Source organism: Schistocerca nitens, chromosome 5 (assembly GCF_023898315.1).
Source record: "Schistocerca nitens isolate TAMUIC-IGC-003100 chromosome 5, iqSchNite1.1, whole genome shotgun sequence".
NCBI classification, from domain to species: domain Eukaryota; kingdom Metazoa; phylum Arthropoda; class Insecta; order Orthoptera; family Acrididae; genus Schistocerca; species Schistocerca nitens.
Window position 1 is genome coordinate 708109980 of NC_064618.1, and position 26380 is coordinate 708136359.

A 26380-nucleotide genomic window follows, 5' to 3' on the forward strand; every position below is an offset into this window, starting at 1 on the left:
GTATTCATGTTTGTAAAAGCGAAAGATTTCTGAATGTTAGCGATCGTGTAACTAAGCTGGGATTTGGGTTCTAGCCCAGTATTCACCTGGTGGGATGCGGGATAGCGCTTAAAAACGACACCCAGGATGGACGACACACCGGCCGCCGTCGTTAATTTGGCAGGTGGACTCAGTCCGGGCCCGACGCACCTCCCCGTCACGCAATAATTAGGCCAACGTCAGCTCCATGTTTCAACGTTACTGGGACGTGGTCCCTGTCGGGTTTCGAAGGTTGGATAACCTGCTTCTGCGACCGACGAAATAGGCGAAGACGAGACAGCTATATCTTCTTTCTCAGGGCGCTTTCCAGTGATAAGAACCCGGTGCCTCAAATTGGACCTCCTGATTCACATCGTCGAAAGCCCTGTGACTGTGACTTTTTCTAACCACGTCTTTTAGGTTTCACATGGTCTGTGATCGCCAACGTTTAAAGACATAATTTAGCAGCGTCATTGTCTGCTCTTATAATACGTCCATGCCAGAAATTCAGCTCGCTCTCATTGTTTTCCAACATCAAATTGTTCCCATTTCGATATCGTTCAAAATGTGTCTAATAGAATAACCATATAATTGCTCAACACTTTTCGGCAGTATCCCGCCGTGTCATCAATGAGACATGTAGTTACACATTCGAACACTGACCAATCATTTCACAGGTTTATCAAGTGAGGCATTCAGGAGTTCTTGGTCGCCTGACTCATCTTCTGCACTCGTCAACTCTACAGAAGTTTTGCTAAATGAATTTCTAGAGGCTGACTCAACGCATTCGACTTTAGGGGTTCCTTCCTTTAATAACATTTCTTTCGTCGTGTTACGAACTGGGATTACAGGCGCAGAGCCCTCACGAACAGTGCTGAGGTTGGCGCGCACATGCTCACTATGCAGCTGCCACTTGGCAGGTGAAGTTCCAGTTAAATGGAAGCAATGGTTGTGTCAGTTGAACGGAAAGTTGTGATTGACTCCAGATGCTCTTCTCCTAAGTATGTGGCCGCATACCGCCAGACTCAGTTACACCACTTTCAGTGTCTTGCTGGATACCGTACCTGGCAGTGTCAGTATGGGACCTCGGCAGAGCGGTGTAGATTAAAACTGACGATTACCTGGGTATTGTACGTTGTGATTCCCTAGAAAATTTTATAAGTAACGAGCAGTAGAAATGGACTTCTGGAGAAGATCAGCAAGAATTTCTAGTAAAGAGAAACTTAGAAACAACGAAACAATAAAGAGAATGGAAGTAAGAGAAAGAATACATGACGCTATGGATACACGGAAGTTACAATGGTACGGGCATGTAAGGATGGAGGAAGCCAGAATACCGAAAATGATCCTGGAATGGGAATCGGACGGAAAGAAGAGAAAAGGTCGCCCTATGAACATCTGGCTCCGAAATGTACGTTTAACAACGAGAAGACTTGGCGCAAAGGAAGTAGATCTACAAGATCGAAACACCTGCAGGGACGTCCTGAGGAGATAAATTAAAATCTTATGTAACAGATGTAATAATTTCTGGGTATATATTATGTTGGAAAAAAACCTTTGTATAGAGGAAAATCTCAATAAATAAGTAAAAATAACGAGGGATAAAATATAGCTAATTTAGCCTAGCTACATGTAGTAGTTCTAATAACAAAACACACATCCCATCAGACACTGTATAGTCTACAACGGTGCCTACGCTATTCGTCGCTCTCCTTGTGTGTTAGTTAGAAATGATACACAGAGAAATGACTTCCAGTACGCTCTACACATGGTTTAATATCTCATATTTCAGCATAACTTTTTTTTGCGCGAGACGTATGTAGGGAAGAGTAATGTGTTCTTAGAAAGCTCTGTGAGACCGGGTTCTCAGAATTTTGATGGTGCTTCTTCTCGACGCTCTGTCAGATGAGATCAGCACTGCTTACTTGTAGCCTTGATTTCCTCCACGAAAATGGAAAAAAACGTCGTTGCTATAATTTTTTTCCGTGTGTCGTGCTAAAAGGGTTTCATTTCTGTGTATAAAAGTGTTATCATGCCGACTTCGTGGCAAAGAACGTTTACGAGTGAACAATTTGTTGCATTGGAGATCATTTCATTTAATCGGCCTCTTGAATTTAAAAGAGAATGGCACTCACGCAGTAGTTCTAGAATCAACAACTTTCTAACTTACCTGTACTGCCTTGAGAGATGTTACCTCCTGTTTTTCCTATATATTTCAACATGTCTACAAGTGTCCAGATGAGCAATATGCCTGCGATACCTTTGTCGATCTAGAGTTAGGGCAGACCTTAAATATTTCATGCGACAGTAAGGCGTTGGGTCTGCTTAATTCATGCTTGGCCAATTCCGCAGATATTCAATAGATATATAGACCTGGCAGATATTCAATAGATATATAGACCTGGCCCCCCCATGAACCATGGACCTTGCCGTTGGTGGGGAGGCTTGCGTGCCTCAGCGATACAGATGGCCGTACCGTAGGTGCAACCACAACGGAGGGGTATCTGTTGAGAGGCCAGACAAACATGTGGTTCCTGAAGAGGGGCAGCAGCCTTTTCAGTAGTTGCAGGGGCAACAGTCTGGATGATTGACTGATCTGGCCTTGTAACATTAACCAAAACGGCCTTGCTGTGCTGGTACTGCGAACGGCTGAAAGCAAGGGGAAACTACAGCCGTAATTTTTCCCGAGGACATGCAGCTCTACTGTATGATTAAATGATGATGGCGTCCTCTTGGGTAAAATATTCCGGAGGTAAAATAGTCCCCCATTCGGATCTCCGGGCGGGGACTACTCAAGAGGACGTCGTTATCAGGAGAAAGAAAACTGGCGTTCTACGGATCGGAGCGTGGAATGTCAGATCACTTAATCGGGCAGGTAGGTTAGAAAATTTAAAAAGGGAAATGGATAGGTTAAAGTTAGATATAGTGGGAATTAGTGAAGTTCGGTGGCAGGAGGAACAAGACTTTTGGTCAGGTGATTACAGGGTTATAAATACAAAATCAAATAGGGGTAATGCAGGAGTAGGTTTAATAATGAATAAAAAAATAGGAGTGCGGGTTAGCTACTACAAACAGCATAGTGAACGCATTATTGTGGCCAAGATAGACACAAAGCCCATGCCTACTACAGTAGTACAAGTTTATATGCCAACTAGCTCTGCAGATGATGAAGAAATAGATGAAATGTATGACGAGATAAAAGAAATTATTCAGGTAGTGAAGGGAGACGAAAATTTAATAGTCATGGGTGACTGGAATTCGTCAGTAGGAAAAGGGAGAGAAGGAAACATAGTAGGTGAATATGGATTGGGGGGAAGGAATGAAAGAGGAAGCCGCCTTGTAGAATTTTGCACAGAGCATAACTTAATCATAGCTAACACTTGGTTCAAGAATCATGAAAGGAGGCTGTATACATGGAAGAAGCCAGGAGATACTGACAGGTTTCAGATAGATTATATAATGGTAAGACAGAGATTTAGGAACCAGGTTTTAAATTGTAAGACATTTCCTGGGGCAGATGTGGATTCTGACCACAATCTATTGGTTATGAACTGCAGATTGAAACTGAAGAAACTGCAAAAAGGTGGGAATTTAAGGAGATGGGACCTGGATAAACTGAAAGAACCAGAGGTTGTACAGAGTTTCAGGAAGAGCATAAGGGAACAATTGACAGGAATGGGGGAAAGAAATACAGTAGAAGAAGAATGGGTAGCTCTGAGGGATGAAGTGGTGAAGGCAGCAGACGATCAAGTAGGTAAAAAGACGAGGGATAATAGAAATCCTTGGGTAACAGAAGAAATATTGAATTTAATTGATGAAAGGACAAAATATAAAAATGCAGTAAATGAAGCAGGCAAAAAGGAATACAAACGTCTCAAAAATGAGATCGACAGGAAGTGCAAAATGGCTAAGCAGGGATGGCTAGAGGACAAATGTAAGGATGTAGAGGCTTGTCTCACTAGGGGTAAGATAGATACTGCCTACAGGAAAATTAAAGAGACCTTTGGAGAGAAGAGAACCACTTGTATGAATATCAAGAGCTCAGATGGAAACCCAGTTCTAAGCAAAGAGGGGAAGGTAGAAAGGTGGAAGGAGTATATAGAGGGTTTATACAAGGGAGATGTACTTGAGGACAATATTATGGAAATGGAAGAGGATGTAGATGAAGACGAAATGGGAGATAAGATACTGCGTGAAGAGTTTGACAGAGCACTGAAAGACCTGAGTCGAAACAAGGCCCCGGGAGTAGACAACATTCCACTAGAACTACTGATGGCCTCGGGAGAGCCAGTCATGACAAAACTCTACCATCTGGTGAGCACGATGTATGAGACAGGCGAAATACCCTCAGACTTCAAGAAGAATATAATAATTCCAATCCCAAAGAAAGCAGGTGTTGACAGATGTGAAAATTACCGAACTATCAGTTTAATAAGTCACAGCTGCAAAATACTAACGCGAATTCTTTACAGACGAATGGAAAAACTGGTAGAAGCTGACCTCGGGGAAGATCAGTTTGGATTCCGTAGGAATGTTGGAACACGTGAGGCAATACTGACCTTACGACTTATCTTGGAAGAAAGATTAAGAAAAGGCAAACCTACGTTTCTCGCATTTGTAGACTTAGAGAAAGCTTTTGACAATGTTGACTGGAATACTCTCTTTCAAATTCTGAAGGTGGCAGGGGTAAAATACAGAGAGCGAAAGGCTATTTACAATTTGTACAGAAACCAGATGGCAGTTATAAGAGTCGAGGGGCATGAAAGGGAAGCAGTGGTTGGGAAAGGAGTGAGACAGGGTTGTAGCCTCTCCCCGATGTTATTCAATCTGTATATTGAGCAAGCAGTAAAGGAAACAAAAGAAAAATTCGGAGTAGGTATTAAAATTCATGGAGAAGAAGTAAAAACTTTGAGGTTCGCCGATGACATTGTAATTCTGTCAGAGACAGCAAAGGACTTGGAAGAGCAGTTGAACGGAATGGACAGTGTCTTGAAAGGAGGATATAAGATGAACATCAACAAAAGCAAAACGAGGATAATGGAATGTAGTCAAATTAAGTCGGGTGATGCTGAGGGAATTAGATTAGGAAATGAGACACTTAAAGTAGTAAAGGAGTTTTGCTATTTAGGGAGTAAAATAACCGATGATGGTCGAAGTAGAGAGGATATAAAATGTAGACTGGCAATGGCAAGGAAAGCGTTTCTCAAGAAGAGAAATTTGTTAACATCGAGTATAGATTTAGGTGTCAGGAAGTCGTTTCTGAAAGTATTTGTATGGAGTGTAGCCATGTATGGAAGTGAGACATGGACGATAACTAGTTTGGACAAGAAGAGAATAGAAGCTTTCGAAATGTGGTGCTACAGAAGAATGCTGAAGATAAGGTGGGTAGATCACGTAACTAATGAGGAGGTATTGAATAGGATTGGGGAGAAGAGAAGTTTGTGGCACAACTTGACTAGAAGAAGGGATCGGTTGGTAGGACATGTTTTGAGGCATCAAGGGATCACAAATTTAGCATTGGAGGGCAGCGTGGAGGGTAAAAATCGTAGAGGGAGACCAAGAGATGAATACACTAAGCAGATTCAGAAGGATGTAGGTTGCAGTAGGTACTGGGAGATGAAGAAGCTTGCACAGGATAGAGTAGCATGGAGAGCTGCATCAAACCAGTCTCAGGACTGAAGACCACAACAACAACATATAGACCTGCTAGTTGCGAGAAGAAAATTTCGTCTGTTAAGCTCAAAAATTGAAGAAAAACTAAATTAAATTATATTATAGAAAGAAGAGGGCATCGAAGAGGATTGTCAATAAGAAGAGAAACTCCCTTCCGACTAGAACTACATGAACCGTTCGTTCACCGTAGAATTGCTGCTGCCGAACCAGGTGATTGCAAAAACAGAATCTTTGGTGATGCAAAGAGCACAAAACCAGGGTTATTGATCAAAAAGGAGATTACAAGCTCTTACAGTGTTTTACGGTGAGACTACTTTCATGCTTTTCCCAACCAGACTATATATTTACTCATTGAAAAAGCACATGGAGAAGTGTACAGTCATGCCCCTTTGTTCATGTGCGAAGAATGGTTGAAGTTCTACAACCGTTATTTTCGGTTTGTGCTACGGTCACACTGAATGGGAAGGTCTATCAAATCGTTTTAGGCTGTGTTCGTTGAATTTTTTTCTCAAACGCGGATTGAATCTTCTACAATGATAGTGTACCCCACTCAGATGGCTGGAAATTTTCAGGACTGGATTGACACCCGAAGATGAAATTGTACTATTTTCTCAGATGTGAATATAATTGAGCCCCTGCAGTCTGTACTGAAAGAAATAATAATAATAATAATAATAATAATAATAATAACGATTCGTTATTCTCAAACAGCGTATTTCCCCGAAAGGACTGACATAATTTCCCATTGATCATCATTAAATAAGATCTCTCATCCAGCATTTTTTCATGAAATGGAAATTTTTTTGCAATGAATGTTATAATTTCCCACTTATGATTCAGAATTTATACAAATAGAGTCCGGGGAAGAAACAGGTTGTCAAAGGATGCCAAAGATGGCTCTATGCTCTAAAGATGAAACTATCCTCAACCAGAAAGCTTGTTTCAACACCGCAGTACTTAGTGTTGTGTATTAAAGTGGGAACCTATAAACGACGGAGAGGCTTCGTCCCGCCGTAGCCCTCAGTGGTTCAGAACCCAACAACAGGCCACAGCAGTCCGCCCACCCCAACGCCGCCCCACACCGAACCCAGGGCTATTGTGTGTAGTTCGGCTCCCAGGCACTTTCTTATTTGTTCTCGAAAAGCAAATACATTTCAGAAACGCATAATTGCCGGCCGGGGTGGCCGAGCGGTTCTAGGCGCTACAATCTGGAACCGCGCGACCGGTACCATCGCAGGTTCGAATCCTGCCTCGGGCATGGATCTGTGTGATGTCCTTATGTTAGTTAGGTTTAAGTAGTTCTAAGTTCTAGGGGAATGATGACTTCAGAAGTTAAGTCCCATAGTGCTCAGAGCCATTTGAACCATTTGAAACGCATAATTTATTTAAAGCGAGCATTTTTTCGATGAACCATTACTAAGTTTTCTTACAATTGTTTGTTATTGTCTCACTGATTTGCCATTAAGTAGCAGTCGGCACATGCAGCCTCCATTTTTGCAAATTACAATTTTCATTGCAGTCATTAGTAACAAATCTTGTGATAAACCCCCAAGACAGAAGTTCCGACGGGATATTTATACAGGGAAAGAGATATTTTTGTTCTGCATATTAAAACTCATACGTAAAGAGAAGATTTATTACCGAATCGTATCTTCAGAATTTTTTAAAACTCTTAGCTATGTAGTGGACTTAGCTCCATTTTGAACTGATATCACGTGTTTGGCAATAACAGCACATACATTTAGCTAAACAGAAAGTAGAAAACATTTTGATAAGCTATTTTCTATAATTTCATTTGAAACTATAATTCATTCATATTCCTGATATCAAAGACGTTGTTGCAAATGCAAGCCTACGCAGTATAATGAACATATGCGCAGGCTTTGCGGAGACTACAGTTTCTCTTGTAAGAATCCTCTCAAAATTAAAACGACGATTTTGTCCTGTTGGAATTCTCACTGCACTTCGAGATTCCGATAAACTACACGTTGACGATTTTGTTGTGTGGATGTAATAAAGTGCGAGACACTTGGATTCCCCCCCCCCCCCCCTTCCCCCATCTTTGTGCATTTCAGCAGTATACATTTGTTCTCGACCCTGTCAGGATCGTTATGCTGAATATGTTGGCGGAGTACTGAACAACGTATACAATTACTTGGAGTGACGATCACTGGTATAGATGCAGATATTTTTCAATTTACCCAGACAATACTTTTAATCATATATTTTTCATTTTCACATCTGAATTCCTGTGAAATTTACGCTCTCGGGCTTTGATTTCATCAATAAGAGCCTTAGAAGTGGGATGGGAGTGAAATACATGTATGTGAATTTTGTACTGCCTCACATGAATTTATATTAGTGTGTCGATCAGAACGGTTTACATGTTTGTGGCACCCATCACTATTGCTGCCGACATACAGTGTGGCTCAAGATAGTGTGAAATGTCACACCGTGTTTTTCAGTAAGTATGGCGACGTTCACAAACAAATCGTGCTTCCAGGTACGGCAGTAAATGAAGAATTATATCAGGAAGCGTAAAAGAACTACTTAGAATCCAACGCGTTGTCCCCAACAAGTCTCTCAACGGAAAGCCACTCTCCACGTTGTAACGTCGACTTTATTCATCAATATTACTACCTACGGAATATTTCCTGCAATATGCAAAAGACCATCACGAGTACAAGATTGGACTCGAATGAAAAGCTGCACGAGGCTGTTATCGTCGAACTTAGCACAATTCTGTTAGGTAAACGATAAAATTGAAAATTAGTATTGAGCAACGTGAAATGAATCGTATTTTGAGTCAATAAACAGTCAAAACTGATTTTCAATTTTTAGTCAGATACGGTGAAGGCTCCAGCTAATCTCTCACGTGGAGCGTTTCTAATATTCTTCGAAAACAAGCGCATTATTCTTGTCAAATAAAGACCTTGAGGTATTTAGAGCATTCATAATGTTAACTACAGGAGCGTATTTTTCGCTGAAACCCTATTGTCTAAAGCGCTTAGTGCTCTTTACGGAAAGAGTTTACTAGCTTTGACTTAAATCATTTGGACAGGACATGAAGTTACAACGTTTAGTTATCGAATAAATTTTCGTGCAGATGGGCAGTAAATGCGATATTACAAATACGCGCCATACTCTCGCTTGACTCTTGACATATCCACTGCTTTTCTGTACGGATAATACGGCAGCAAACTTCTATATTTTCAGCAGCATCTAACAGGCAGTAGAGATATCTCAGACACTGATGGCCGATTCTTAGATTCATAACGATGATGTGGATGAAATTCTGCCCCCGCTTCTAGCCTTCTGCTTTTCCTTTACTTCTTGTTCTGTTAATTCCCGTGGTCTGATTTTCAGTTGATCTGTTTGAATTATCAGTCGCTTCATGAAGCAATAATCTGTCTGATTTTGCAATAACGTAATGCCAAAATAGGGTTAACAAATTTAGATACTTTGTTTCGTCGATCGTGCTCGTAGCAAGAGCCCTAACGTGGAATTGCCAAGTATTTATTTGTAGAAAAGATTGACGTAAGTTTAACAGGATACAATTGCATGATGTTCGTTCCTACCATTTAGCTTGCTTTAAGTAGGTGCTGCCCCAAAGCTCGTAAATGTCTGAAGGACGGCATGATTTACCGTCAAAAGCTGGTGATAAAATCTCTTTATTGAACAACCAGTTACTATCCACGGACGATCATCAGGTTCATAAAACATTTATATCATCATGTTAGGCGATATAAAATCACTGGCGTCAAAAACTAAAGTCCATGCTTTCGGTACTGTACAAGTGTACTAAGAACGTAGAAAGACTGTTCGTAACGTTGATGCTAACTGTGAATATAACATAAATGAGTGCCCTGTCTGGAACATTTTTTTTTTTTATGATTGACGATGTAATTTATATTATTACTTGAGGACAATCATGGTATTTTTTATCTGACCTCAACAATTTTATATCTCGTAGTATAATGACGTAAATTTTAGATTAACTAGCCGGCCGAAGTGGCCGTGCGGTTAAAGGCGCTGCAGTCTGGAACCGCAAGACCGCTACGGTCGCAGGTTCGAATCCTGCCTCGGGCATGGATGTTTGTGATGTCCTTAGGTTAGTTAGGTTTAACTAGTTCTAAGTTCTAGGGGACTAATGACCTCAGCAGTTGAGTCCCATAGTGCTCAGAGCCATTTTTTTTAGATTAACCTGACAGAAAGCGGTGGTTCAACAAGGAAATTTCATCAGCAGCACTTGGCGCTAAATCATGACGTTGATCAAATTTCATTTGATGTGAACTTCCTAAGAAGGCGTAGGATTAAGGACAGTGAACGCGGCAGAGCAGTGGGCGCCAGAGGGATAGGGTTGGGGTTGGGTTGTTTGGGGAAGAAGACCAGACAGCGAGGTCATCGGTCTCATTGGATTACGCAAATAAGGGGAAGGAAGTCGGCCGTGCCCTTTCAAAGGAACCATCCCGGCATTTGCCTGGAGTGATTTAGGGAAATCACGGAAAACCTAAATCAGGATGGCCGAACGCGGGATTGAACCGTCGTCCTCCCGAATGCGAGTCCAGTGTCTAACCACTGCGCCACCTCGCTCGGTAGAGGGATAGGGCATTCCACCTTAGAAACTGTGCGTTCATTTGTGCTGCAATTTACAGTAGTTGGCATTTGACAGGGAGCGGCTGGACTACTGCTGCCGTGAATACACTGCTGGGAGCTGTACTGACAGTCTCGGTTCCCACTGTGTTGGCACTTCCACTGCACAAAACTTTGTGCCTGGCAGTTCTCGTTGAGCCGTTGCTGTAGGATATTCCTATGACGCTTACTTTGACATGCGTTACTATATGCGACGGAAGCAGACGAAGGAGGGATGTAGGGGAGACACTACAGAGATATACACTATCTGGTCGAAAGCACCCGGACACCTGTTAGTGTACATAAATATGGGATGCGCCCACTCTTCACCTTTATGAGGGCCTGAAATCTGCTGGGGTCACTTTCAATGTACAGACGTGTTGGAATTATTAGACTAAAGGCATTTTTTACAAATTACATTTATTACACATTTACATCAACATACAGATTATATTTGTACATTCAATACTTCATAGTCATGCCTTTGTTCTATCAACATTTTATACTGTTTGGCATAGTTTTTATTAACTTACCACATGGCATTTTAATATCATTGTCATGGTACCAGATTTCCTATAGTTTCTCCGTGAGATCTTGCTTTGTGGTTTTTGTAAATTTCCTTGTCCTTTGTCTCACAATCGCCCATAAATTTTCAGTTAGGTTCATATCAGGGCTATTTCCTGGCCAGAGCAACACTTTAGGCTGCTTTTCTTCCAAGTACTTGGAAACTCTTTTGGTTTTGTGGCAAGGTGCTCCATCATACATAAAAATTGCATCTTTATTAGGAAACCACTCATTTATTTGGAGGAAAAGTTCCTTTTCAAGCATTTCTTTATGTTGTTCTTGCCTCTTTGTCCCTTCAACAAGGTGTAATCTGCCAAGACCTTTCACGGAGATCACACTCCACACCATAACGGAAGTTGGATGCTTCACACATTGCTGCACACACACAGATTTGAACTGTTCTCCAGGTCTGCGACGAACGTACTGGCTGCTTTCTTCCATCACAATGAATACAAATTCATCACTGAAGCATACCTGAAGCATGTGTGCAAAATTGCAAGCTATAAAAGTTGGGAATAGCAGGAGACCTCAACAGTCCCAAAATTCAAATGTGTATTTCTTCAGTATCAATAAAACATCACAGTTTCAGGCCAAAACTCCTAACTTTAGTGATCAGACCCACTTAATTTACGTGACTGCACATACAATAGCCTAGTCCTCACTTGTCCACTCCTGAAGTTGTTTAGCCCACTGCAATCTTTTGGTTTTCATGGCAGGTGTGATTTTCTGTTTTTCCCTTGGTCGGCATGCCAGTAAACCACATTCAAACAGCCTCCTCCTCACTGTCACAGGTGAAACTTCGTCACCCAAACCTTACAGCTGATGGTTCATGTCAGCAGAAGTAAATTCACAGTTCATTGTTGCCATGTTTGTAAGTCTTCTCATTATTCTAGGACTAATTTTTCTTTTATGTCCAGATTTTCCTTTCGTGTTTGGCTTATATCTTTTTGATTCTGTTGCCAGTTTTCTGTGATACTCTAATTCTGTCAGCAATTTCTTGCTGCGTACAATGATTTCCAGCAAGAAGTGCTACCACAGCCGAAACTTTCCGAGGTGAAAAATCTTTTGTGTTGCCCATAACCTCACTTTCTTTGAAAACTTCTCGATTTATTCCTATAGCTAAAACATGCAAGTTCACACACAAGCTATATAATGTCTCGTTAATGTAGCAAGAAGTTGATACAATAAATAACAAGCTGAAGTACACCACAGAAATATAAGACATTACAGTAAACACAGTTTCAAAACTTGTATTCGGACAACTAACACCAACACTATTTGTAGGGAAAATGACAAATGTGAAAAATTTAGTGATCTGTGAGTTGCTTGGAAGGGAAATTTCGTGGCATCAGCAAATCATTAAAACAAATCAATTATTACACTTTTGTCTCCTATTTTTACACCAGATAACTTAAGAGTATCAAAAATAATCGTTTAGTCTAAGAATCTGAACACGTCTGTGTGTGGAGGAATGGCAGCCCGTACTTCCTCAAGAGCCGAAGCCAGAGAGGCCAGTGACGTCTGACACCGGGGCCCGCAGCGAAGTCGTCGTTCTGACTCATCCCAGGCAGGGTTCGGATTGGGACTCTGGGAAGGCCAGTCCAAATCAGGAACTTAACTGTTTACAAACCGTTACCTCACAGATGCTGCTTTATGACATGCTGATACAATCAATCATCGTCCCGGAACCGTTTCTCTCCTGCACACAGTAACACAATGCTGCATAATTTGTACATGTCCTTCCGCATATACACTACTGGCCATTAAAGTGCTACACCAAGAAGAAATGCAGATGATAAACGGGTATTCATTGGACAAATATATTATACTAGAACTGACAGGTGATTACATTTTCAAGGAATTTGGGTGCACAATTCGTGAGAAACCAGTACCCAGAACAACCACCTCTGGCCGTAATAACGGCCTTGATACGGCTGGCCATTGAGTCAAACGGAGCTTGGATGGCGTGTACAGGTACAGCTGCCCATGCAGCTTCAACACGATACCACAGTTCATCAAGAGTAGTGACTGGCGTATTGTGGCGAGCCAGTTGCTCGGCCACCGTTGACCAGGCGTTTTCAATTGGTGAGAGATCTAGAGAATGTGCTGGCCTACAGGACCTGCAACATGCGGTCGTGCATTATCCTGCTGAAATGTAGGGTTTCGCAGGGTTCGAATGAAGGGTAGAGCCACGGATCTTAACACATCTGAAATGTAACGTCCACTGTTCAAAGTGCCGTCAATGTGAACAAGAGGTGACCGAGACGTTTAACCAATGGCACCCCATACCATCACGCCGGGTGATACGCCAGTGTGGCGATGATGAATACACGCTTCCAATGTGCGTTCACCGCGATGTCGCCAAACACGGATGCGACCATCATGGTGCTGTAAACAGAACCAGGATTCATCCAAATTCGTCGTTGAGTACACCATCGCAGGCGCTCCTGTCTGTGATGCAGCGTCAAGGGTAACCGCAGCCATGGTCTCCGAGCTGATAGTCCATGCTGCTGTAAACGTCGTCGACTTGTTCGTGAAAATAGTTGTCGTCTTGCAAACGTCCCCATCAGTGACTCAGGGATCGAGACGTGGCTGCACGATCCGTTACAGCCATGCGGATAAGACGCCTCGACTGCTAGTGATACGGATTCCATATTCTGATAACAGTCATTGGATCTCGACCAACGCGAGCAGCAATGTCGCGATACGATAAACCGCAATCGTGATAGGCTATAATCCGACCTTTATCAAAGTCGGAAACGTGATGGTACGCATTTCTCCTCCTTACACGAAGCATCACAACAACGTTTCACCAGGCAACTCCGGTCAACTGCTGTTTGTGTGTGAGAAATCGGTTGGAAACTTTCCGATGTCAGCACGTTGTAGGTGTCGCCACCAGCGCCAACCTTGTGTGAATGCTCTGAAAAGCTAATCATTTGCATATCACAGTATCTTCTTCCTGTCGGTTAAATTTCGCGTCTGTAGCACGTTATCTTCGTGGTGTAGCAATTTTAATGGTCAGTAGTGTAGCTTTTTCTTAAGCAAAAAAAAGGGGACCACATCCTCACCACATAAAAGACCCTCATACCACACCACCACCTCCTCTGTACTTCGCTGTTATCAAATAACGTCCTCCAGGCAATCGATAGACCCAAACAGACCCATCGGATAGCCATAGGGTATAGCGTGATTCATCACTCGTTCCCTGTCATCTACTGGCCACTGGTGTCGCTCTTGACACAACCACAGCAGGCGTCGTGTAGCAGGGACTCTAGAAGTGTGTGCTTTACGGGGGGCTGTCCATTGTGTTTAAGTCGCTATGTGGGACTGCTGGTACCACTCTGAAACTCACGAGAGATCCCTTCCGCTGATTTCGTGCGATATGTTACAGCCACGCTCCACAGTGCTCGACAGTCACTGTCCGTTAGAAGTTAAACTCCGCCTGGTCTCGGTTTAGCTGTCGTTGTTCCTTCCATTTCCACTTCACAGTCACGTCACATCACCGAGAGTCCACTTGGGCAGTTTCAGAAGGTTTTGATGTCCCTGATAGTCTTGTTACTCTGGTGACATCCAACGGCTAGTCAGTCAGCTTTTCTGACCGACCTGTTCTGACGTTGGTGAGGCTTCTCTACTGACAACACATCACTCCCCGTCACGCCTCTAGTGAAAAAAAAAAAAAATGGTTCAAATGGCTCTGAGTACTATGGGACTTAACATCTGTGGTCATCAGTCCCCTAGAACTTAGAACTACTTAAACCTAACTAACCTAAGGACATCACACACATGCATGCCCGAGGCAGGATTCGAACCTGCGACCGTAGCAGTCGCGCGGTTCCGGACTGAGCGCCTAGAACCGCTAGACCACCGCGGCCGGCGCCTCTAGTGACATCTAGTGGTGGGAGCAGGAGGAGATTAGAGTTTGACAAGAAGTTTACATTGTGTACAAAGTGTAGCTTGCCGCTGGGATCGTGCCACTGCTGAAAATAGTACCTAAGCACATACGTAGAAATTATCATTCGATGTCGAAAAATGTGTTCCGTAGTGTTCCTATCAGGCATGTCTGTAAGGGCAGGCCAACAACTGAAATTTAGCACAAGCTCGGATTAGGGAAGGAAAGCGGCCATGCCCTTTCGAAGGAACCATCCCGGCATTTGCCTTAAGCGATTTAGGGAAATCACGGAAAACCTGATTCTGGATGGCCGGACGCTGGTTTGAACCGTCGTCCTCCAGAATGAGAGTTCAGTGTACTAACCACTGCGCTAACCCGCTCGGGGTATCTGGACATTTTAAATCAGATTTTATGTATTTCTGTTGCTGAGTGTTCTTAAGCTTGTAGCTTTCGCTGAGCATTTATCCTGAACTTTAAACATTTGCTCGTTATTGCACTTAACTTTCCAATTCATGAATATTTGTTTAATTTAATTACTTCTTTAGAAGAAGATGACTCTGTTGAAAAACACTAATGTTGCAACAGCGGCGGAATTAGTTGCTTTTGAGACGAGAAACAGTTTTATTGTTACTGTCGTTTTATCATCGCACCTGCAAGCTAGTTTTTTTTTTTCAGCTACGTTTATGGTAGCTTACTTGCTGCGTTACGTAATGTGCGAACTGCATTCCATATCGGTTTTCTATTTTACGCATTCATAAACTGGTTTCTTTCAAAGTGTAGTGAACAAAACATGACGTTATTTATGTAGATATACGACGTCTTTCTGCAATTCATCACGTCTTCTGCTGTTTACTATCTATTTCTTGTCCTTAAGAAGAAACGTTATTCTTCAGTAAATGTCTGTAGGTTAAAACAAAATGTAACTAAACAGTCATGTGATGTGCTGTTCCATAACTCTTGTCGTGGTCAGGAAGCATATACGCTGAAGAGACAAAGAAACTGGTACCCCTGCCTAATATTGTGTAGCCCCCCCCCCCCCCCCCCCCACGAACAAGCAGAAGTGCCGCAACAGGACATGGCATGGACTCAACTAATGTCTGAAATAGTGCTGGAGGGAAGTGACACCATGAATTCAGCAGGGCTCTGTATAAACCCGTAAGAGTACGAGGGGTCCGAAATCTCTTCTGGACAGCACGTTCCAAGGCATCCCAGATATTCTCAATAACGTTCATGTCTGGGGAGTTGGGTGGCCAGCGGAAGTGTTTAAACTCAGAAGAGTGTTCCTGGAGCCACTATGTAGCAATTCAGGACGTCTGGGGTGTCGCATTGTCCTACTGGAATTGCCAAGTCTGTCGGAATGCACAATCGATATGAATGGATGCACGTCATCAGACAGGATGCTTACGTACGTGTCACCTGTCATAATCATATCTAGAAGTATCAAGGTCCTACATCACTCCAACTGCACACGCCCCACGCCATTACAGAGCCTCCACCAGCTTCAACAGTCCACTGCTGACATTCAGGGTCCATGGATTCATGAGGTTGTCTCCATACCCTTGCACGTCCATCCGCTCGATACAATTTGAAACGAGACACGGCTGACCAGGCAACATGTTTCGAGTCATCAACAGTCCGATGTCGGCGGTGACAGGCGCAGGCGAGGCTTAAAGCCCTGCGTCATGCAGTCATCAAGGCTACACGAGTGGGCCTCCGGCTCCTAAAGCTAATATCGATGTTGTTTCGTTGAATGGTTCGTACTCTGACACCTGTTGATGGCCCAGCATTGAAATCTGCAGCAATTTGCGGAAGGGTTGCACTTCTGCCACTCTGAACGTTTCTCTTCAGTCGTCGTTGGTCCCGTTGTAGCAGGATCTTTTCCCGGCCGCAACTATGTCTGAGATTTGATGTTTTATCGGATTTCTGATATTCACGGTACGCTCGTAAATGTTTGTACGGGAAAATCCCCACTTCATCGCTACCTCGGAGATGCTGTGTCCCTTCGCTCGGCCGCCGAGTATAACACCACGCTCAAAACTTGATAACCGGCCACTGTAGCAGCAGCAGCAACCCATCTAACAATTGCGCCAGACACTTGTCGTCGTATATGGGTGTTGCCGATCGCAGCGGCCATTTTTGCCTGTTTACATATCTCTGTATTTGAATACGCATGCGTATACCAGTTTCTTTAGCGCTTCAGTGTATAACGTCAGATTTGGAATCTTCTTTTTGTTGTTATTGCAATATAATGCTCTACGTACGCTCCCTTTTGTACAAATCAGTACAAACGATACTGATCGCACTCATGAGATATTTTAGTCAACAGTCCGCTTCGTGCTGTCGCAGTGTCTAAAGAAAATGAGCCGAGTGCCACGACTGTATGTGTGATTGAACCTTACAACTAGAATTTATATTATAATTCTGGGCGATGAACTCCACGACTGTTGTGAAGAAGCAGTTGATTTCTGTAGAAAATTGTTGGTATTGGCAAGAAGTTTACATTGTGTACAAATTGTAGCTTGTCCCTGCGATTGTGCCACTGTCGTGAATAGTGCGTATGCACATAAGTAGAAGTTATCATTCGACACCGAAAAATATGTTCCGTAGGGTTTCTACCAGGCATGTCTTTGAGGGCAGGCCTACAACTGAAATTTAGCATCATGCTGCATAACCCTCCGACACTATAGCTCGTGGCAGGGACAACTCGGGACATAGAACATACGATTCGTATTGTGGGAAACATAAAATATGAAGAATATTGATGTGATCCTTAATTGGAAAGGTATTTCTGTAAGAATAACAGGGACTGCCACGTGAATGTAACCTCTCTCTTCAAGTATTCTTTCTTTTCACTCACCAAATTTACTTTTTTATCATCTTAAATAAGTAAGAATTATTACATATGTTTTCGAAACAACGAAATGAACATATCTAGACTGAAGTTGTGGTTTTCCGTCCAAAGACTGGTTTAATGCAGCTCTCCATGCTACTCTATCCCGTGCAAGCCTCTTCATCTCCGAGTAACTATTGCAACCTACATCCTGCTAAATCTGCTTGCTGTATTCATCTCTTGGTCTCCCTCTACAATTTTAACCGACGCTTTCCTCCAGTACTAAATTCGCGATCTCTTGACGCCTCAGAAAGTGTCCTACCAACCCAACCGATCCCTTCTTTTAGTCAGGTTGTACCACAAATTTCTCTTCTCCCTAATTCTATTCAGTACCTCCTCATTAGTTACATGATATACCCATCTAATATTCAGCATCCTTCTGTAGCACCACATCTCAAAATCGTCTATTCTCTTTTTGTTTAAATTGTTTATTCTCCATGTTTCACTTCCATACATGGCTACTCTCAATACAAATACTTTCAGAAAGGACTTCCTGACACGTAATACAATACTCGATGTTAACAAAGTCCGTTCAACTGCTCTTTCAAGTCCTTTGCTGTGTAGACTGAAAAGAGACTATAAAAACCTTCATAGTAGTTTCTACTGCACAGTTAACCGTCGTGGGATAGTGGTGTCTTTAGCAGCTTGGACGTCGTTTTACTCTATATTTGCTTATCTTGAAAAAGTAATATTAGTTCACAGACTGAAAAAGGGATAGATGCAATGTGTAGTGTTCATTATTGATATTATCAGTTATCTGCAGGTTCTTAATAGGAGCATAAATAGGGACAAATCTGTTACAGTCTTACACAAATAAATTAAAGTATTCATGCTAAAATATACAATTAACCAAGGAATGTCCAATCAGGAAACTTTCCTTGTGGCAATAACAGTGTAACAACTAATAATACTCATGAAACCAGTACCGATCCAATGCACTTTCGCCAATTTCCTAAAATGATTTGCTGTTTGATGGCTTGTGACAACTTTATGTAACTTACAGAAACGATCATGCCAAATTTCGAGTTACTTCATTTTTGACTACAAGTTCTGCAGAATGGCTAACTCTTACACAAGTTTGTGTATCACGCATGGTATGTAGTTCTCACAAGTAGTTTTTGGCAGATTTAGAACCTACAGCCTCGGCTGCGTATTAGTCTTATTTTCAAAGTTCCACAGGAAAGATAGAAACTCGCATTCTCCCCCATCTATGGAAAAGAGACATCTGGCAATATCTAAAAAAAATTTGAAAAGCTAGTCATGTCTAAAAATATTATAAAGCTAAACATGCCTCATTATAAAGTCTCTAATTTTGTAGTTAGCCTATTGTTTTCACCCAAAAAGACAAATTTCATTTTTTAAGGTTCTACTTGATGTATTTTCTCTTAAACTTACTAGATCAGGAGCATCTCATGGGAAATGCAAACTCTAATACAAGTCCAGTTGTAAACACTGCACACTTCCCTCAATGTACTGGAAAGTATCCATACATATAAACCTGTTTTATTTGTGATTGACAGATGGGAATAGGGAGTGCCAACCAACCCGCTTTGCAGGGCAGTCTACATGTCAGGGATAAGAAATGTTTTTTCCTGACTCTGACACGTTGGCTTTCCTGCACAACAGGCGTGTTGTGGAAGTAATATTGGCCTGCTTTATTTGCATCGTAGACACAGGGAGGAAGAGGTGAACAGACAGAGGGAGGAAGAGATGGATACAAAAAGGGCGAGTATGAGCTGTGTTTAACACATATGTCGGTGATGCTGGGAAGAAAGGCCAATAGAGCAATAAAGACAGGCTGCCTCCAACCTCTCTTGTTCGTTCAGGTGTTACTAGCAAAATTATTTCAGTCGAAAGAAAGGAAAGAAGATCAGGGTTTAACGATGCGTCGATAGCTGAGTCATTAGACACAGAGCACAAGCTTGGGTTGCGGGAGGAAATGTTCCATTATTCACCTTAAGTGATTTACAGACGTATAGAAAAGAAAATCAGTCATCAGTCTGAAGATTGTTTTGAACAAAACAGTGCTTTATTAGGTATGATGCTATTGGAGGTGATATACCATTGTCTTCCTCCAACCTCTGAAGTGGCTTACCTAGCCAGTTATAGGGGGACCTACAGTCTGACATGGATTAAGAACCACAGTGCAACATGGCCTTTTCCGCATCAACAAACATTGTCAAAGGTGAAAGAAGTGATAAGTGACAGATAAAAATCCTAGGACTGACCAGGGATAGAACACAATATCTTTTGATTTGTAGTCTGGCACTTTACACTGGGTCATCGAGTCTAAATCACGGAAAACCTAAATCTGGATGGAAGGACGGGGATTTGAACTGTCGTCAGCCTGAGTGCGAGACCGATGTGTTTTTTACCCCTACATGACCTTAATGTCATTCACCTCGTATGGATAAAACGTATTTTGAAAAGCAATGTCTACTTCTGATGACGAGTCGGTTTTGTTTACGAAATGTATTTGTGTGGTATAAAGCAGTTCAAACCAGAGTTGTTCTATACATAACAACATCTAAAAGTACCGGTTGTCAGCGTTTATGGTGTCTCATATAAGAATTTGGCGTCTGACCAACTGTTCCACAGCGGAGGGGGGAACGCATAACTGCTGGTTGCTCTGGTAAACGTACTGAAATAGGATGCAATAAAGCTTTAAACTGGCGATTTCTTGCAGCAAAGTGTTTAGATCTAGTTCACTCTCTGTTGTACATCTCCGATCCCGACTGGGGGCTCGCATACTTCAACATGGCGTTGCAAAGAAGTTAAGCACATCTCAACAATGTTGAACTCGTTAGAGATATGAGTCCAGTGTCTTAACCAATGAGTTACACTGTCTGGCAAAAGTACATTAGAGTTATACGTATGTATAAAGTTCAGTAATCGTAACGACTCTTCAGTGCAGTGACGCCGCTCCCTTAATTAAAATGCATTTGTTGGTAGTACACTTCTTCAGTGTCATGCACCGCTGTTAGAGTTGTGAGATCAAATTCATCGCATGAGAGACGTGTTGTGAAACGTGTTTCTATTAAAGGAGATAAATGTCAGGCAGTTCAAACTTCCGATATCTGGAAGCAGAAATGGTCTTTACTGTACACACGCAAAGCTGACGAGGGGCAGAAGCTGCTGTGGAGTGAGCAGCTAGTTCATCCTAGGTTAACAATAAGTATGAGGGCTCGCCATTGTCCACGGCACTGCGTTCCAATTACAGAACCACTAACTCCACGATGAGGCAGCCGGATCACAGCCCTGCAGTCGGGTGACGAACAAAGGCACCGCAGCGCAAAAGCGTAGCCTAGTTTACGCCCCATGGTTTCATTCCAAGCCACGTCACGTCACTAGTATATGTGTGTGTGGAAGGCCAGCAAATGTCAACACTGATTTCCCGTCACTGATGGCCGTGTATTGAATCGAACCCTTTTTCACGAAGATTGGCCGACTCTTATTACTAATGTTAGGGGATTGTCATCTGCTTCGAATTTTACCTGATTACGGTTTTGCCGACTGACTATAAGTTGTCTATTTCATGGATGACAGTTAATAGATAAATAGAACTTGGCTGCTGTTATTCACGATATGGCATATAACCTATGTAGCCCTGAGAGACAGCTCCTAGACGAAGTATTTGTTTAGACATGCAGAGACTTTCCAATATTTTCACCACGCACCTTAGTCTAAAGCATAAAAAAGTGGAATAATGCGATTAAATAGACGCATATTCCACATTATTTTACTATGTTGCCGGTGATAAGTCACTGGAATGCATTTAAAGGGGAGTTTCGCGGTTAAAAGTGAATTTATGTAGAATAGTCAAATGAATGAGATGATAAAAAAATTACGTCTATTCCTGAAAAGATACGGGAACTGCTGAATAAGGTGCCTGGCCCTTCGGAATTCCTTTTAGATTTTAATATGAGTACGCTGCAGAATTAATCCCTTTCTTTGCTTACATTTCTGGCGAACTTTACATACAGCGAAGAGTACAGACAACTGAGAAATCTGCAGGTTACTTTCGCTCATAAGAATGGTAAAATACCAGTTGTGCAAAATTGTATACAGGGTGAATCACCCAAAACTTGCACCACAAACGTTGAGGAAACAGAAAGTGGTACTGATGTGCGGTTTTCACAGAATGGATTGGTAGTCAGGGACTCGTATTTTAAGCCAATAAACAGATTGATATAATACTTATAAATTGTATTTTTGTACAAATATACAGTTTTTAAGTGGAGCAGTGTCTGCAGACGTTAACAAACTAGAAGTAGTGTAAATGAGAACGTCAGTGGTGTTCGTTGCAAGATTCTAGTGAGAGCCGTTTACAAGATATCGTATTTTGAAACATTTCCACACTGACACTTGTTTGTACCTTTCAGCCTGCATAGTTGCTAGATACGATGTTGTTATGTTCGATTAAGGTGTGGTTCTAATTTCAAATTTCTCTGAGCACTATGGGACTTAACTTCTGAGGTCATCAGTCCATCAGTCCCCTACAACTTAGAACTGCTTAAACCTAACTAACCTAAGGACATCACACACATACATCCATGCCCGAGGCAGGATTAGAACCTGCGACCGTAGCGGTCGCGCGGTTCCAGACTGTAGCGCCTGGAACCGCTCGGCCACCCCGGTCGGCTAAAGTGTGGTTCTGTGTTCCTTCAGTGTATCGCGAATCAGTCAGTATGTGACAGTTCAAAGGGCCTGAACAGATGGCTCTAAGGTATGTCAACGACGAAACGTTAAATATCTTGTCGTGTTATATTTTTTCGTATTATTCTTTGTGTAGCAGCAAAGGTAGATTTTTGTTTTCTGACGTATTAGGCAAAACCACGATCTACAAAGTGTGGAACGCGTCGCCAGTTAAATCGCTCTGCATGTTTTACAAATTGGCAGCTTTATGTATGATTAGAAAATCGTGCGCGAGCCGCTGTAAGGTCGGTGGCACACGAGGACGATTAGGATTTTAAGTCCCGTTGACAACGAGGTCATTTGGTGCTGGATTGGGGAAGGATGGGAAAGGAAATCGGCTGAGTCCTTTTCAAAGGAATCATCCGTGCATTTGCCTGGAGAGATTTAGGGAACCCGCAAGAAACCTAAATGTTGACGTCCGATGCAGATCTGAACACTCTCGGTGAAGGTGGCGCAGTACCGTGTGAGGAATCACAACGGAACACTGCACCGGCATCTTTGACAAAGTGTTATAAGAATTATTACACGTATCCCCTATGTTTAACGGATTTAATATATTTTCTGTATATTTTTACAGTTCACCACTGTAGATTCAGGAGAGGGGTTGAACTGTGAGAAATGTAACTTCAGGAATATCTTGTCGTGTTATATTTTGTCGTATTATTCTTTGTGTAGCAGCAACGCGTCGCCAGTATTTTGGTGACTAGGACGAATGGGTCATGGCTACGAAAAAACGATACGACCTGCTAAGCTGTAACGTGGTGGCGAAAAAAATGCCTAGGAATCGACATGCTTCCTGTTTCCGATGTCTGTTTCAGTCTGATTATGATAATGTTTGGTTTGTGGGACGCTCAACTGCGCCGTCATCAGCGCCCGTACAAAGCCCCAATTTTTACAAAGTCAGTCTAGCTACTGTTACGAATGATGATGACGATGATGATGATGATTATGAAATGATGAGGACAACACAAACACCCAGTCCCTGAGCAGAGAAAATCCCCAACCCAGCCGGGAATCGAACCCGGGTCCCCGTGATCCAGAGGCAATCTGTGTCAGTCTGAAAAAAATTCGAAGTGTATTCCAAAGACATCCGAGTAATTATAGGTTTGGATTCGCAAACAATCTCAGCATGGAACTCTGCTTGATACAAATGAGCTCTCCTTAATACAAATGAGAAATCACTCACTGAAAATCATTGAAGTGTGACAAAATTTGTAACTACTGTAGTTCCATGAAATGTGTGAAAGTCCTTGAGAGTTTCGAGACATCACCGAATAATGAGCAATTATGTGTAAAAACATGTTTTGTATCTATTCTTGGAGGAAAAGTTTCTAGTATATTTTGTGGCTTCTGTCTATCCAATATATTTGCTATTTGTACTTATGTATGCTGTATCGAAAACAAAGCATGACTCGTACAGTAGGGATTTAAGCGTAAGATTCAGTAAACTGGACTGTGGCTTCTTATGTATTTTAAAGGTCTGTCATCGCGCGTTACACTGTGTTTAAGACTTCACAGATATAATGGTTTTATTTTATGTAAGTAATGATGTCTACATCTATGGCTACCTCGTGGGCAGACGTAATATATTTCTGACGGAGAACCAACCTGAGTACTGTCCACCGGACCGTGACCATCCTGCAAAGCAAGAAAGGAAAACAAGTGAATAAATAAAACTGAAAAGTGCACCGCGTTGGCACAAGCTGCACACGCCGCTGTTATACATTCTCTGAATGCCACAATAAAATAAATTAACAAGCCTCCAGCTGCAGTGCCTGCAGGAAATTCGGAAATGAAAGTCAACCTCGTATCTCCAACTTCAAGTGAGGGAGAAAGACTAGTAGCACAGCTTCGGACGGTTTGCATCTGAACGAATGCAGCAGGATGACGTTACGAATTTGCCTTAGCAGCTCAAGAAGATGATCCCTTGTGCAAGATTTGAGAGAAATGTTATGCGAATAAAGAACAAAGTCCTGCGAACGATTACATAGAGATACATGTGCAACTGAAAGAGAGAGATATTTGCCACTTTTAAAGCTACTTAAATTAAATGACACCAAAATTCAAACGAAAGAACACCTGTCAACAGAAATAAGGATACATCGATTTATGTCCACTGTTATACAACTGACAACATGCAAATATTTTTCAACGGCTGAAATAAACTGACAGAGAATTGATAGACAAATACGAAGAGCAACGTGTAATTACAAAAATCGAAGAGAACGCTCTCAGTGTAAGCACGAAAACAGGTAGACGATCAGTGTAACAAACATTTTGCATGATTCAGAAGTGGAACAGAAATAAAATGTCAAACAGGACAATCAACGATACATGCGGGATACTGAGAACAGTGTAGACGAAGTTATTGATGCGACAACAAGTAACCGATTGAACAAGAAAGTAAACACCACACAACAGACTAGAATGCAAAGTTTTGCTGAACCTCAGAAGCAAGAGGAAACAAAAAGGAAGAAAATCTTCTTGTCTGGAATGAATGTTAACAAATAAGCTTTTCACGGCTGGTGGATTAAGAAATGCGATTTAGCAAGGGAAGATGGTATCGTTTTTCGGAAGGGTTAACTTCAATTTACTCTTCAGTTATCCTAGTTTTGGGTTTACGTTGTTTGCTTAAATCTGCCATACGCAAACTAGCATAACCCGATTACTTCACCCACTCCAGTCCATAATTGAGCTAGCATCCACCTGTAACAATGAGGTTAAAATCTAGAAAGAGGAAAAACAAACACGTGCGAGATTAGTCAGAGGTTGTTCCCATATTTCACGGAGCACTGGTATCTAGAGTAAGAAGTTACGTGGGATTCATACGATAGTACAGCGTTCTTATTCCTGCCGGAGAAGACAATGACACTATCCAACAATGTGCGTTGGAGATAACGAACAACAAACTTCGCAGTCTTTTTTAATGGGAGTTACTTATTAGTGACCTCGCCTAGTGAAACACAGGAGCTCAAAAAGAGACTTTTGGCTGTAAGAAGGCTGAAGAACTCTCAGGGTCGTACAAGCTTCCGACGAGGACTCTCGGGAAAAAAAAATGAACAAAGTAACGCTATATTCAATATAAGTAGTCCATAGCAACACAGCAGCGAAAACAACCGACCATTGGCACATTACATGTAATAATTTTTCCATTATTGTGAACAAGTAACCTTCGATAATACTAATGTGACATTAAAAACGACTCTAGTAAATGACATGAAGCCACATTTAAGCATGTTCACAGTTTCTGCAGTTGCCGTGACATCAGCATCATAAGAGTCGATGAGAGCTTTGTGTATTCCCTTGTTCCCTTTCAAACTCATCCTGGATGAGTTTTATTTAATCATAAGGATTAATTGCCAAAGCCTTATTTGCCCTGGGTGTAAACAGTTCTAATCCTTTAGGGGGGACAGAGTTTAAGTTCGGAATGTCAGTGGTAGCGTAATAAAGACGGGGGTGTATAGTTTATGGTTATAGCCTGCATGATAACGTCCTCAATTAAATGCTTAACTTCTACGCGTTGTCCTATGAACTGTTGACGTTGGCAGTTATGCACCCATCGCGTGCATTCGGTAAGTCTGATACTTTTTCCTTTTGTTGCGGGATATGGGATGATAGAGGATGATGGGATGTGGGAAGGCAGGAAGTATGGGCTTTGCCTACCTTCGATTCCAGTAATAAGAGGAGGAGCCTCTTTCGAATCAGAGTCCTCTCATCCAGTTTTAGGTTTCCTATCACTTCCCTAAGCCAGTTCGGGAGAATACAAAGTAACTTGAATGGGGTCCTTCCATATACCCCTATACTTGTGCTAGTGTCTGGTCTCACGTGATCTTTTTAGAAAAAAAGCTAAATCTTAACGGGAAAGGAAATAAGCGCAGTATGTGGCATTCTGTTTACTCTCGATAGCTTCATTTACTTCCAGTGGGAAACTCGAGACACATATTCAGCTACATTGCTCATATGCACGTACCTGCATGAATCTGTGCAGGTGCTGAAACCTTTCGTTGGATGGAAAAACC

The 26380-nt window shown here is 42.1% G+C and overlaps 1 protein-coding gene across 1 annotated transcript in view; it reads right to left on the reverse strand.

Annotated features, from left to right (window-relative positions):
- The window catches only part of LOC126259243 (protein bric-a-brac 1-like), an 885843-nt gene that overhangs the window by 49130 nt on the left and 810333 nt on the right, over positions 1 to 26380 (reverse strand). Inside the window, exon 4 of the mRNA XM_049955867.1 lies at positions 23970 to 23999. Within this exon, the coding sequence (XP_049811824.1) occupies positions 23970 to 23999 (30 nt within the window). The remainder of the gene's footprint in view (positions 1 to 23969; positions 24000 to 26380) is intronic.